General features: G+C 48.8%; 5 protein-coding genes across 6 annotated transcripts; 4 read left to right on the top strand and 1 right to left on the bottom strand.

Moving 5' to 3' along the window:
* Positions 1-109: 109 nt before the first annotated feature.
* LOC122618930 (spaetzle-processing enzyme) lies at positions 110-1,514 on the top strand. The gene is made up of 3 exons (XM_043795522.1): positions 110-220; positions 416-1,025; positions 1,085-1,514. Exons 1-3 carry the CDS (start codon positions 163-165, stop codon positions 1,512-1,514), a joined length of 1,098 nt encoding a protein of 365 aa, XP_043651457.1. The 5' UTR covers positions 110-162.
* A 179-nt stretch (positions 1,515-1,693) lies between these two features.
* On the top strand, positions 1,694-3,055 carry LOC122621885 (spaetzle-processing enzyme). Its single transcript, XM_043799893.1, has 4 exons — positions 1,694-1,754; positions 1,969-2,290; positions 2,333-2,593; positions 2,659-3,055. Exons 2-4 carry the CDS (start codon positions 2,031-2,033, stop codon positions 3,053-3,055), a joined length of 918 nt encoding a protein of 305 aa, XP_043655828.1. The 5' UTR covers positions 1,694-1,754; positions 1,969-2,030.
* A 497-nt stretch (positions 3,056-3,552) lies between these two features.
* On the top strand, positions 3,553-5,424 carry LOC122621884 (spaetzle-processing enzyme). Its single transcript, XM_043799892.1, has 4 exons — positions 3,553-3,680; positions 3,981-4,373; positions 4,599-4,908; positions 4,970-5,424. Exons 1-4 carry the CDS (start codon positions 3,605-3,607, stop codon positions 5,391-5,393), a joined length of 1,203 nt encoding a protein of 400 aa, XP_043655827.1. The 5' UTR covers positions 3,553-3,604; the 3' UTR covers positions 5,394-5,424.
* A 23-nt stretch (positions 5,425-5,447) lies between these two features.
* On the top strand, positions 5,448-7,309 carry LOC122621883 (spaetzle-processing enzyme). The gene is made up of 4 exons (XM_043799891.1): positions 5,448-5,793; positions 6,033-6,428; positions 6,482-6,800; positions 6,862-7,309. The coding sequence occupies exons 1-4, from the start codon at positions 5,718-5,720 to the stop codon at positions 7,283-7,285; spliced, it is 1,215 nt and encodes a 404-aa protein (XP_043655826.1). The 5' UTR covers positions 5,448-5,717; the 3' UTR covers positions 7,286-7,309.
* Positions 7,274-13,003, bottom strand: LOC122621880 ((E3-independent) E2 ubiquitin-conjugating enzyme UBE2O). Of its 2 annotated transcripts, XM_043799889.1 has the most exons (10): positions 12,266-13,003; positions 11,830-12,092; positions 11,563-11,767; positions 11,143-11,395; positions 10,666-11,072; positions 10,319-10,608; positions 9,377-10,262; positions 8,352-9,309; positions 8,068-8,286; positions 7,274-8,013 (listed from the first exon to the last, which is right to left on the bottom strand). In XM_043799889.1, the coding sequence occupies exons 1-10, from the start codon at positions 12,674-12,676 to the stop codon at positions 7,805-7,807; spliced, it is 4,101 nt and encodes a 1,366-aa protein (XP_043655824.1). In that variant the 5' UTR covers positions 12,677-13,003; the 3' UTR covers positions 7,274-7,804. The 2 variants fall into 2 exon arrangements, with proteins under 2 accessions (XP_043655824.1, XP_043655823.1); XM_043799888.1 differs by having other exon boundaries at positions 10,319-11,072.
* Positions 13,004-13,228: the final 225 nt, after the last annotated feature.

The following is a 13,228-nucleotide window of genomic DNA, read 5'->3' as shown; positions in this document are numbered from 1 at the left end:
GTTTTATGCGTTTGTTTATCACTTTACCACTTATCACTGGAGCAGCAGAGCGGCGTACGCAAGTGCTTGAATCATTTGCTGATTGAGATAGTAAGCTGACTGTTTAAGTGTTGCAGTTTTTTAGTTTAGCTTCAAACATTGTTTGAGCTTTGACGGTTAAGGATGGACTTCCTCCGAGTGTATATATCCTTTCTGCTGCTGGTGCACTTGGCTGAATCTGGTAATTCATTTTGAGATAGAGTATTCTATTCACTGTATAAGTTATAGCATACAACGAAATTCTTTAACTAAATATAAATAACTTAAATACAGGCAATTATCAGCATAAATGTGACACGGGTCAAGTAATCACTATAAATTTAAATGTTTAAATATAAGAATATTTATGAAAATAACAAATTCTTACTTGCGTTAGCGTTTCTGCCTTGTCTACCGGATGAGATATGTACCCGACTATCCGAATGCTCTCCACTTTTGCCCTTTCTGAAGCCCCAACACATGACGTCAGCCGAAATGGAGATATTCAGCCCCAGACAGTGCGGCTATGACCCCAATAGCGTGGAATTAGTGTACAGAGTTTTCGTGTGCTGTCCGGCATGGGATTACGTTTTGCCAAATCGCCGGATATGCGGACAAACACCGGCCGCTGATCGAGTTACTAGTGGGAAAGAGGCGGGCCTCAACGAGATGCCTTGGATGGCCATGCTTCTATATGCGGAACTCTACATGCCGGCGTGGAGGGGAGGACTTGTGTCCATGTGCGCAGGATCCCTTATCACCAATCGCTACGTGCTGACCGCAGGCCATTGTCTGGAGAGATCGGGATACGAACTCAGGAGGGTGCGCCTTGGCGAACATGACACCACTAGCAATCCCGACTGCACCGAGGTGAATGGCAGAAGGAAGTGCGCTGCAGCGTATCTGGAGATGGACGTGCAGCTGGCTATCAGGCATAAGGACTACATGGTCATCGACCACAGGCCCTACAATGACATCGGCCTGCTGCGACTCAGATTCCCAGTGCGGTCAGTTACAATGGACCACTCATTCCATTTGTTTTATACACTATATACTTTTTATACAGATATACCGATGCAATCAAACCCATTTGCATTCAGCTTGGCAGCTATGAATTCTCGAATCCCTCCTTTGACAACTATACATTGCAAGTGGCCGGCTGGGGATTGACTCTCTGGGAGGGTTATAGCAATGTGCTACTACGGGCCCATGTCACTGGTAGGAAGCCGGATAAGTGCCCACCATCCTTGGGATTGAACGAGGACACCCAGATATGCGCCGGCGGCCTGGGAGGCAGGGACACCTGCAAGGGCGACTCCGGCAGCCCGCTGATGGCCGCCATGGGTCGAGCTGACGAGGAATTCGTATATCTAGCTGGAATCACATCTTATGGCTACAATGAGTGCGGATCCGGACCGGCAGCTTACACAAAGACATCCAAATTCCTGCAATGGATTCAATGGAACATGTGGAAACAGCATACGCTTATATATTAAATAAAACCTTTGCACTTAAAATCAGTGGAATTTCGTCATATCCGCGAATAAATCACTTTATGAGTAAAACCCCAAATTGAACAGATTATGTTGACAACCATAATGGTTCCTTTACATAAGAATATGAATACTTCTATTTAGTACCATTCTAGATTCGGAAGTCTACCATGTTGCTCGGATCGAAATTTTATATTTGGGTCCTTCTTCAAGCCTTTCTTTTTTCCAAGTTGGCTGAGACTGGTAAGCATGGTTTAAAGTGGCATCTGAAGGTGCTATTTTCTGCTTAATAATATCCTTGCAGAGGCAGTTTTACTTTAAGTCAGAAATGTGCAGTAAATTAGTGCTCTTTTGCCCCTTAAAAATAAAAATTCTTAATCAGCATTAATGAGTTATAAATACTGACTTTATAGAAGATACGAAGTCTTACGAATCGGGGCATTATAATTATTTGCAGCTCGGCTATCAAGTTGCCCACGAGATGAGCAATGCACCAGACTGGTCAGCTGCTCCCCGCTGATGCAGGTCCTGAAGCCCAGGGACATGACTCAGCCGGAGAAGGATGTGTTTGCCCACAGGCAGTGTGGCTTGGACCCCCCTGGACGCGAGTTGGTGTATAGGGTCTACGTTTGCTGTCCAGAGCTGGGTGACGTCCTGCCCGGCAACCAGACCTGCGGGCAAACGCCGCCAGTGTTCCGAACTCCGAGTGGCGGACATGCAGAGCTCAACGAGTACCCGTGGCTGGCACTCTTGGTGTATGGGAATCGGCTATCCTTGACGTCGGATCGACAAACGGGTTGTGTGGGCTCGCTGATCAACAGCCGCTATGTGCTGACCGCTGCCCACTGCGTGACCGGTGACTACTTGACCCACAATGACCTGGTGCTGAAGAGTGTGCGCCTGGGCGAGCACAATACGTCCACGAACCCCGACTGCATCACGTTGGATAGCGGATATCACCAGTGCGCTCCGCCACATCGGCAAGTAAATGTGGAGCAAGTTACAGTGCATCCGGGTTTCTTTTCGATTGGCACAGCCTTCATCAACGACATCGCGCTCCTCCGTCTGCAGTTTCCAGTTCGGTGAGTAGCAATGACTTCCACCATCATCTTATGGGTATCATCTTATGGCTCAACAAATCCTCCAGGTACACGAAACAGATCCGACCCATTTGTCTAGTGGATGCGGACACCCACTTACAGGGCTTGCGAATCGCTAGCTGGGGTGCAGGTGAAGCTGAAGGCAGTCAAACGGTGATCATGAGCACGATCAGGGAAAGGAATCCATATGATTGCCAGAATAGGTATCCCCTCTTCCAGGCCGCGTCCCAAATGTGCGCCGGTGGCCAGCGGGAAAGGGACACCTGTGCGGGCATCTCCGGCAGTCCGCTAATGGGCATCATGGGACGTGATTTGGACGAGTTCTTTTTTCTGGCGGGCATTTCCTCATATGGACAGCAGCATTGCTATTCTGCTGGTGTTCCAGGTGTCTACACAAAAACTGGCCACTTTTTGAAGTGGATTAAGGCTAATTTGGCGCCCTAATTTCATTTCAGATTCACTTTATCAGGTCAGCAACGCCTAAATAGTGAGGATGAATAATGGTGACAGGCCTGTAAATTCGCAAAATAAAATATCTTTACCCAAAAAACATTAAATCATTGCTTAATAAGCAAATTATTTATAAGAACAACAACAATTTATTGACATCTGAATAATAAATTGCCTTTATAAAACCATTACTTTATATTTCTTGATTGACTGAACAAATTTCATCTATGAAATTAATTGTTATGCTGTCTTAATTACTGCTAATTATGTTAACAGTCCATTAAAGCTAGAATAATGATTAAGCATCAAAGAAAAAAGCTTCTGGGAAGTCCACCTGCGGGTTTGCCCAGTTCAGCTGCCCTAATATGTATGTAAACAAGACTGGGAAAGACCAACCTCATTCAAATACATTGCTTTTGCCTGGCTTTAAAATTTAGATTGTAGATCTATGATAACCTCTACGAATGCACCGGGAGAGAAACTGCCGGACAACTCGATTAGTATCAGCTTGGTTAGTATCAGCTCGGAGCCCGTAGCGACGAGATGGCTTCCACGGATCGCAAGTTTCTGCTGCTGTCGCTGGTGGTCAGCGCATTCTCCGTGTTGGTCCAACGATCAGGTGGGTAAGCTGTCCTTATCACTGGTGTTTTCTTTCAAAAGTTTAAAGTAAATCATTCCTGAAGTAAGCTGGCATAGCTTTGATATAAGCTAGAAAAACTAAGAACTTAAAGTTTGTGAAACAATAACATTAAACAATAAACATCGAGGTGTAAATATAAAATATAAAATATATAAAAAATCAATAAACAGTTCGCCGTACTACGAATTTCAGTACAAAATATTAGTTTTGAAGTCCACCAGTAATGGATGGCTTCAGAACCGGTTAGACTGCATCGTAAACCGCGCTCTTCCCTTCCAGACGCGGCGCAGATCAGCTTCGGCAGCTGTACGCCCCAGCAGAGCGACGAGAGCGGCCAGTGCGTCCACATCACCAGCTGCCCCTACCTGGCCAACCTGCTGATGGCGGAGCCGAAGACTCCCGCCCAGCGGGTCCTGCTCACCAAGAGCCAGTGCGGCTTGGACAACCGGGTTGAGGGCCTGGTGAATCGCATCCTGGTCTGCTGTCCGCAGAGCAGGCGGGGCAATAGCGCTGACCTGGAGGCGACTCCTCCGCCGGGGGATGCACTGCAGCAGGGCGATGTGCTGCCTGGAAATGACGTCTGCGGCTTCCTCTTCGGTGATCGCATTTTCGGGGGCACCAACACGAGCATCTGGGAATTCCCATGGATGGTGTTGCTGCAGTACAAAAAACGTGAGTATATGGCGCATTCTAATCTTTTATAAGAAGGTTATTGCACAAGGTGAGCTGTAATCATTCCTTAATCACTTTTTCAAATCTATTTGACGATCAGTTTGTTAGTTTGATTTCCCAAGGATGGGATCATTAAAAAGATGATACTAGAAATATATATTAGCAAATCTCAATGAAATAGTTACAAAGGCAAGTCTTTTCATGAGGCGCTCAAACTCCTTTCAGTTTTTTCCGAAACCTATTCCTTTAACTGCGGCGGCGCGTTGCTCAACTCCCGCTACGTCCTGACCGCCGGACACTGCCTGGCCAGTCGAGTGCTGGACAAGTCCGGTGCCGTCCTGCACAGCGTTCGCCTGGGGGAGTGGGACACCCGCACCGATCCCGACTGCAGCACCCAGATGAACGGACAGCGCATCTGTGCGCCCAAACACATCGACATCGAGGTGGAGAAGGGCATCATCCACGAGCAGTTTGGCCCCTATTCCGTGGACCAGCGGAATGACATAGCGCTGGTGCGCCTCAAGAGGAGTGTCAGGTGAGTGGACCAGAGATCCCTCTAGTATTCCACTGGCATGGTTCTTGTTTGCCTCCCACAGCTACACGGACTACGTGCGTCCCATTTGCCTGCCCACAGATAGTTTGGTCCAGAACAACTTCGTGGACTACGGCATGGATGTGGCCGGCTGGGGACTCACCGAGAACATGCAGCCCAGTGCCATCAAGCTGAAGATCACCGTCAACGTTTGGAACCTGACCAGTTGCCAGGACAAGTACTCCACGTTCAAGGTGAAGCTGGACGAGACGCAGATGTGTGCCGGCGGGCAGATGGGCGTGGATACCTGCGGTGGCGATTCCGGCGGTCCCCTGATGGTGCCCATATCCACAGGTGGCCGGGATGTCTTCTACATCGCCGGCGTCACCTCCTACGGCACGAAGCCCTGCGGCCTCAAGGGTTGGCCCGGCGTCTATACCCGCACGGGGGCCTACATCGATTGGATCAAGCAGAAGTTGGAGCCGTAATAAATGTAGATACGTGCTAGCCATGTGAAAATCGCAATGTACATATATTGGGGGTTGATCAATTCACAACATATCGGCATGGTCAGGTTTGCGAGCACAACCGGTTGCAAGTGCACAGCTTTTCTCTCACTAGTGGATTACCCATGTGATTTCCGATATTCTAATGGAAAAGTAGAGGAAAATCCCTCCAACAATATGCGTCTCACTCAACCTGTTAAGTGATATATATCCAGATATAGCCTCATGTCAATCAAATCCACTGCGTAGGTAGAGCGTAGAGCCGGAGAGCTTGGTTAGTATCACCTAGGATTCTGGAGAGTCGAGATGGCTTCTACGGAATGGAAGTTTCTACTTTTGCCACTGCTGATCGGCGCATTTTCCGAATGGGTCCAACTTTCAGGTGGGTGAGCTGTCCTGGGCAACCAAGAAACGACTGAAGTATCATTTTTAAAATATTTTAACTGCCTTTAAAATGTTACATATAGTTTAAAGTGCAGCTTGAATCTAACTGCAATGAGGTAGATCAGTTCAGTTTTCCAGCAATAGTGTAGATAATATCTACTAGATACCTTTGAAAAATATCTTGACCTTTATGTATTGACTGAGAACCGGTGAGAATGCATCGCTTTCCACTTCCAGACGCGGCGCGGATAACCTTCGGCAGCTGTGCTCCCCAGGAGAGCGAGGAGCGTGGCCAGTGCATCCACATCACCAGCTGCCCCTATCTCGCCGAATTGCTGACGACGGAGCCAAAGACTCCCGCCCAGCGTCTCCTCCTCTCCAAGAGTCAATGTGGACTGGACAACCGAGCTGAGGGTCAGCTGAACAGCACCCTTGTCTGCTGCCCGCGTAGCAAACGGAGCGACAGCGAGGAGCCGGCGGAGTCATCGCATCTGCCAGGAGATGAAGAGCAGCCGGGCAATGTGCTGCCTGGAAACGACGTCTGCGGATTCCTCTTCGCTGATCGCATTTTTGGTGGAACCAACACGAGCATCTGGGAATTTCCGTGGATGGCATTGCTGCAGTATAAAAAAGGTCAGTTGGTATGAATACCGTTCCTTACTCATGGAATATTCTGTATAATTCAGCTGATGCCACATCTTCAAGTCCGTTTACTTTCAACTGCGGCGGCACTTTGCTCAACTCCCGCTACGTCCTGACCGCTGGCCACTGCCTGGCCAACCAAAAACTGGAGCAGTCCGGCGTCGTCCTGCACGGCGTTCGCCTGGGCGAGTGGGACACTCGTACCGATCCCGACTGCGCCACGCAGATGAACGGACAGCGCATCTGCGCACCGAATCACATCGACATCGAGGTGGAGAAGGGCATCGTGCATGACCAGTACGTGCCCAATTCCGTGGACCAGCAGAACGACATTGCTTTGGTGCGTCTGAAGAGTAGTGTCAGGTGTGTGAATGTGAGAGCAGAGTATTCCACAACGTATTCATCATTGTTATTCCATCACCAGCTACACCGACTATGTGCGCCCCATTTGCCTGCCCACAGGCGATCTCACCCAGAACCAGTTCGTGGACTACGGCATGGATGTGGCCGGCTGGGGCCTCACTGAGAGCAGGCAGCCCAGCCCGACCAAGCTAAAGGTGGGCGTGAACGTTTCGAACCGAACGACATGCCAGGAGAAGTACAGCTCCTTCAAGGTAAAACTATATGAGTCCCAATTGTGTGCCGGCGGCATGAAGGGTAAGGATACCTGCGAAGGCGATTCCGGCGGTCCTTTGATGGTGTCCATAGCGACTGGCGGCCGGGATGTATTCTACATCGCTGGCATCACCTCCTACGGCACTAAGCAGTGCGGGATCGGCGGATGGCCCGGCGTTTACACCCGCACGGGGGCGTTTATCGATTGGATACAGCAGAAATTGGAGGCATAATAAATAAAATTGCTAGTTTATTCACATTTCTTGCATTGGCTAGCTTACAATATTACGTACATGGTGCTGATTGGGGGGCGAGGGCGGGACTAACTAAGCTAAGTACTAGTGGAATGCCTACAAGGACTCGCGTAGGCCAGCGTTCACATTTGTCGGAACAAAACATTAATTACAATTTGTTAGCTGGCCTGACAACAACAAAAGTTAAAAATCACTGACATTACATGAGGCGGTTCCGTTTAACAATTTATGCTTAGTTGCGCGCTATATATAATTCAGCTTTACATTGTTTTTCTTTTGTTTTCTTTGTGTGAACTAATAACCAATAATCTTAACAAATTTTGTTTAACTAAAAGGCTGTTTGCCAGCAATATGAGCTGAGAGAAATTCGAGATTCAAGATAGGGGCTATAAAACGGTGACCCTTGCCGGGGGCCCAGATCAGACTCCCAAAACGCAAGCGGCAAAAGTCTTGTGGTTCTTCTGATAGGCACCATTTTCACAGGCATGCGCGTGGCACTCAGATCTCCTCCGGAGCAGCACGCGGCGCAGTGCCAATACCAGTCGCAATGCCATTGCGTTCATCCGTAACCAGATTAGCACCCAAGGCAGTCAGCTCGCTTTGTAGTTGGCTCAAAACGCCCTTGACCGCTATGCAAAAGCCTCGACTGCATGGCAGCAGCGGGAATTCGGGTAGCTCGCAGGGCGCCTTGTAATCCGCAGGCATGTCTAAGGAAATGGATGATGACTCATTGCGCAGTACTGAGTAACTGGCGGACTCACCCTTGATGCTGGTTACACGCCGTCGCTGTGCCTCAAGGGAATACTCGGACCAGGCCAGCATGCGGCCATACAGCTCGCTGCCAAACTCCTTGAAGTGCTCAATCAGTTCATTGCGAAAGATGAGCGGCGGATTTTTCAACTGCTTCACCGTGGAGTGGGCAATCTTTATGATGGCCATCTCGTTGTAGACACGAGAGTTCTCATTGCCCAGTTGGGTGCCTAAAAACAAATGGTAAGATTATTATAAATGCAGTCATTGGCATTGCATATAAACAGCAGGTTACCTCTTTGCTTTTCGTAGCCCGCCTCATTATAGTAGGGCTCATCGACCAGTATGAGTCCCTGTATGGAGACGAGCACCTGGAGCATGGTGCTGCTGGCCGACCACACTTCGCTGTCGCGACCCGACCATGTGCCCAGTAGCGACACACACACCTTGCCGCCCTCGTACAAGTTTGGATTCAGGCGCTCCGTGCAGTAGCTGATGTAGTGGCATACCGGCGGACTCTTCGGGTAGTCGCGACCAATTTGAAAGTCGAAGAAGAATAGGGCGTTCTGGTAGGGCGTGCGCTTTGGTCCCACCATCATCACTGACATTAGGTCCATGCGATCCTCGTAGGCACGTACCACAACGCCGTCAGGTAGCGAGCTCATAAGCATATGGTATTCCCGCTGCACAGCTCGCTGATACTGTGCCTTGTTAGCCGGAATCACCTGGTTGCTAATAAAATGATGTGCCGCTGGCGCATTGGGCAGCACTTGGAAACTACTCTCGTTATCGGAGGGCGTGTTGGGTATCATTGAACTGGATGGTGAGGAGCAGGCCATGGGACTGTCAATGGCCGGCAGCGACTCGGACAGCGCGTTAAGATTCAATGGCTGCTCCATGGCTTCATCCTCCGCCATTTGATCATTGGTAGCACCATCATTGAACGATTCCGCATCCACGTAGACCACCTCAGCGGCTTCCTCTACTTCGCCCACCACATCGTTCTCGGGCTTGGGATAGCTATTTGACGGGTTCAACGTCTCAGCGACCGCCTTGCGGCAGTTGGCCATTTGATCCTTGATCAAATAACAAAAGACTTCGCAGACGTCGGCATCACGATTTGCAACCAATTCAATTTCAAAGTCCTCCATTATATTTATTGTGGGTGGCTTTATGACCAACTTATTTTCGCTGTCTGGATTATTAGACTCATCCGAGGTGATTTCACCGCGCGAGTGGACGCCAGAATCATTCTGAATGAAAAGCAAAAGTTGTGTCACCAAGCAACCAATAGATTTAAAAAATTTGTAGTACTCTTACCTTTGTACGATTTTCAAACGCTTTTGCAATACTTTCACGGGCGTTGGCGAACATTTCGGTGTACTCGTTGCGATACTTCCTCACCAACGGGGGATCATCTGGCGCCTCTTCCTCCTCCTCCTCATGGTCGTCTTGCTCCTCCGTGATCTCATCAGTGCTCTTTTTGCATAGAACTTCATCCATCTCCGTAGATGATTTTCGCTTAGTAGGAGTGGATGATGACTGAACAGACGGTACCATCAAGACTGGGTCCACTTCTATCTGGAGCGTTGATGACACCTTGGGAACGGCGGCCGAGGGCTCTGGGGTTGGTTTCGCAAGTTCATTGGTGTCAGAACAAATGTCAGAGCTATTAGTCTTGCAACGCACAATGCCATGAAAGTGGAATTCGTCGAAGAAGTTAGTATTCAGCAAACGGTCTAGGGCCCGGCAATTTTTGTACACAGCCAGCAGATCGTTGAGCACTTCCGCTTTGCGATTGGGGTGTAAAACGCGGAAGAGCTTCTCAAGCGATTTCATTGCCCTCGTGGCGCCATCAATGCCCGTTATAATATCATCATCGTTGTCCATTGACGATATGCGGCTGTTTTCCGATTGCGTCTCCCACGAGTCTTCGGATCCATCTGAATCGTACGCATCTTGTACTTCATCGTTGTGGTTAATCTCGAACAGATCCTGAGGGTAGCACATTGTGATATGCCCCTTTGCCCACCAAACACGCACTCGACCATCGGGGTAGTTGTCGATCACCTGGCCAGCAGTTGAATTAACATCCTCACCCGTGAAATTGGACACTCGGATCACCATTGTGCCGGGTCGGTACTGGTAGTCGGAGTGATCCTTTAAGTCATAAACGCTCAGCTCCTCCAATTCTTTGAACAAGGGACTACAACGAGAAAATGAATTAGAATTCATATTGCTAAAGAGGTAAAATACACTCACATTGGATTATCCACATGGGTGTAGATGTTGAACCACATGACCTTGGCTATGCGTTCATCATGGTCCACGCACTGAATGACCCCGTAATCGGTGGCTCCCGTACTGTTCTCGTTAGCTTTGGTCACAAAGTCGCCGGGAAAGAATTCGTGGTTATCCAAATGATGGATGGGATAGAGTTGAGTGGAGTGAATGCCCGTCTCCACCGTGCCATCCTGCCAGACGACCGTCACCGAGCTGTAAACGACCAGCGTTTCCACCACGATTTCATCGCCATCCTTGGGAGTCGATTCCTTTTTGGTAAAAGGCGTAGAAATTAGTTTCTTCACAGATCGCATTTTTTTCTTTACGTGTCGCCTCTTCGCAGATCGCATCGTTATTCTGGGAGCCTGAACGCCGGCACCAGCTGCGCCACCGGCTGCAGCTGTGGTAGCAGCGGACGGAGACTGTGCATCCTCAACCACCTCCACTTCTTTTTCGGCAGTCATTGAATGCTCAAGTGGCTGTATGGATTCTTCGATATCATCCTCATCCTCCGATGTCAACATATCCTCTTTGCTGCGCTTAAACGACTTGCAAGCGTTGTGAGCGTGGTCGCTTGCCGGTCGAGGCAGGCGCATACCGCTGAACTTGTTGGCCAGGCGGCGGAACTTTGGTACACTGCGAGCGTTCCCACTACTGGAAGCAGATGCGTTCAGTTTGCTGGACTTGCGCTCCATCTTTTTCTGGGTGTGATAAATGGGGATGTACTTCTCCGCTGTAATACATGGAATGTATATATGTACGTTTATTGCTACCTCTTTAGCCATTTCCAGTTAATACCATACCTTGTTCCTCTTCCCAGTCGGCGTATTTAACTAATAGATCACATTTTGAATATTTGAGGTAGAATCGATCGTGAATTTGCAGCACGTAGGACTCATAGATGCTAAGGCGCTTGACATTGTTCAGTTCCTCACCCTTGATCGAGGTCTTCGGCTGCTTTAGAGGATCGCAGTCCAAGGCATTTTCGATCTTCGAGATTGCGCGGCAAGTCCAAGCCACATTGACTGCTGTAGTGCGTATAGATTCCACGGTGTACTGGAACAATAAGGTTTTATTCAATTAGCGCTGGTAGGCGGGTCTATCTTAAGTTAAATTACTAAATAAGCGATTGATTAATCTACCATGCAAAAGAAAATAAAAGCGCAAGTAGTATTACAAGCCATTTGAGACTACAAATCTATAAAGGATTCATATCTGCCTACCACAGCACGACCCTTGCGAGTTACGGGAAGAGTAATCTCAGGAGTCAGATTCTTCACACGATCCGGAGGCGGCATGCGACCGACCACAATGTTTCCCGGAAAGTAGACATTCGGATTGAAGACCTCTCGGGCGCATTGGGACACAGCATCCTTAAACTTGTGGAAATCGTTGGAGGTGATCTCCACACGGGCTCCATTGGCGGATCTTGAATAAAGAATAAATTGAAAATGATGTTTGCCAAGGATATAATGAAATTAAAAGCATACCTGAGCACGGCGCACTCGTCGACATTGACGGTGGTGCCTATCCAGGTGTCCAGGCAGACGGGCACATCCCTGGTCCATTCGGATATCGGTCGCAGTCGCTCGGCGGGCACATTTTTGATGACCATTTTGGAGCCCATTACCATGACATCGGCGCACACATTGACATCCCGCACGTAGCCCGCCTGGCCAACCAGATCCTTTTGTCCTGGCAGACGCCTCCGCACCACATCGCCGGGCATTAGGGTGCGATCCGCCAGACCAATCTGTGTATATGCCACATGGTTTGGGGTCGAATCGATGGAACAAATTGGAAAAGAAGCAAACAAACACGTGTCAGAAGAACGTGAAGAGCAAACCCAAAACAGTTGTGAAAACAGTTATTATTTTTTTGGAGAGAGGCCTTGAGCGTTACATAACCTCAATGGAGTTTACTCACCGACTGTTCCGTGTGCACCATCTCCTTGCCATCTGGATAGAAGGCCACACGCACCTCACCCTTGGACAGGCCGTCGTCATCGTCCTCGTCGTCGGAGGAATAGGATTCGGTCGTTTCGGTTACCAAGCCGAAATGGACGCGACCACGGCGATCGATGCGGAATACCTCGTCCTCGAAGAAGAACTGGCACTCGTTGTTGCCCTGGCTTTTGGATGGCACCTGGCCACCACCCGATCGACGGGAGTGGGAATTGGCGTTGTGGCGGCCCTCCTGGTTGGGGGTCCTGGCCTGCTCCTGCGAGGTCGGCGGATTCGGTAGCGTCGGTGTCCGTGGAGCACCCTCCTCGAAATCCTGCTGCGGTTGACCTGGTGCACCACCTGGAGCGGCCGCACCCGCCACATTGCTCAACATGTTACCAATCGTAAGCTGGGAACATGGAAGGCAAAAATTCAGTGGCCGAATTTTTGCGTGGCGAATGCTCAGCGAATTTTTCGTCTCCCTTTATTGGCCACTTAACTATTAACAAATTGCTATACTATATATTTGTATATATATGTATATTCTATGCCCGACGAGCCACTGACACACAAAACACACAACTAATTTACGGGCTGGAGCAATCTATCAATTTACTTGGCCAATTTCGCCAACTTCTTTCGAAAAACTATAAATAAAACAGACAAAATCTACAAACAAAACGAGAAACTCGGAGAAAAAGAATTTTGTGACTGAAAAATACCGGAGTTAGATAAAATCGATGGTTCTGAGTTCCAGTTACATTTAGCGAGCACTCGAACCATTATCTTGCTAACAGCGCTCTGTTAAGTGCGAGCAACAACAAACTGAGCAGTTTCCCGCGAAATTGAAAAGAACTAGTCAATATACAAAACTAAAAAAAAAATAGGCATTCTTCAAAAGCCTTAATAAAGTAGCACTTCCTCCTAGTCCCGTAAAATAGTAATG

This window comes from Drosophila teissieri, chromosome 3R (genome assembly GCF_016746235.2).
Source record: "Drosophila teissieri strain GT53w chromosome 3R, Prin_Dtei_1.1, whole genome shotgun sequence".
In the NCBI taxonomy this organism is placed as follows: Eukaryota; Metazoa; Arthropoda; class Insecta; order Diptera; family Drosophilidae; genus Drosophila; species Drosophila teissieri.
This window is presented reverse-complemented; position numbering and strand designations above follow the sequence as displayed.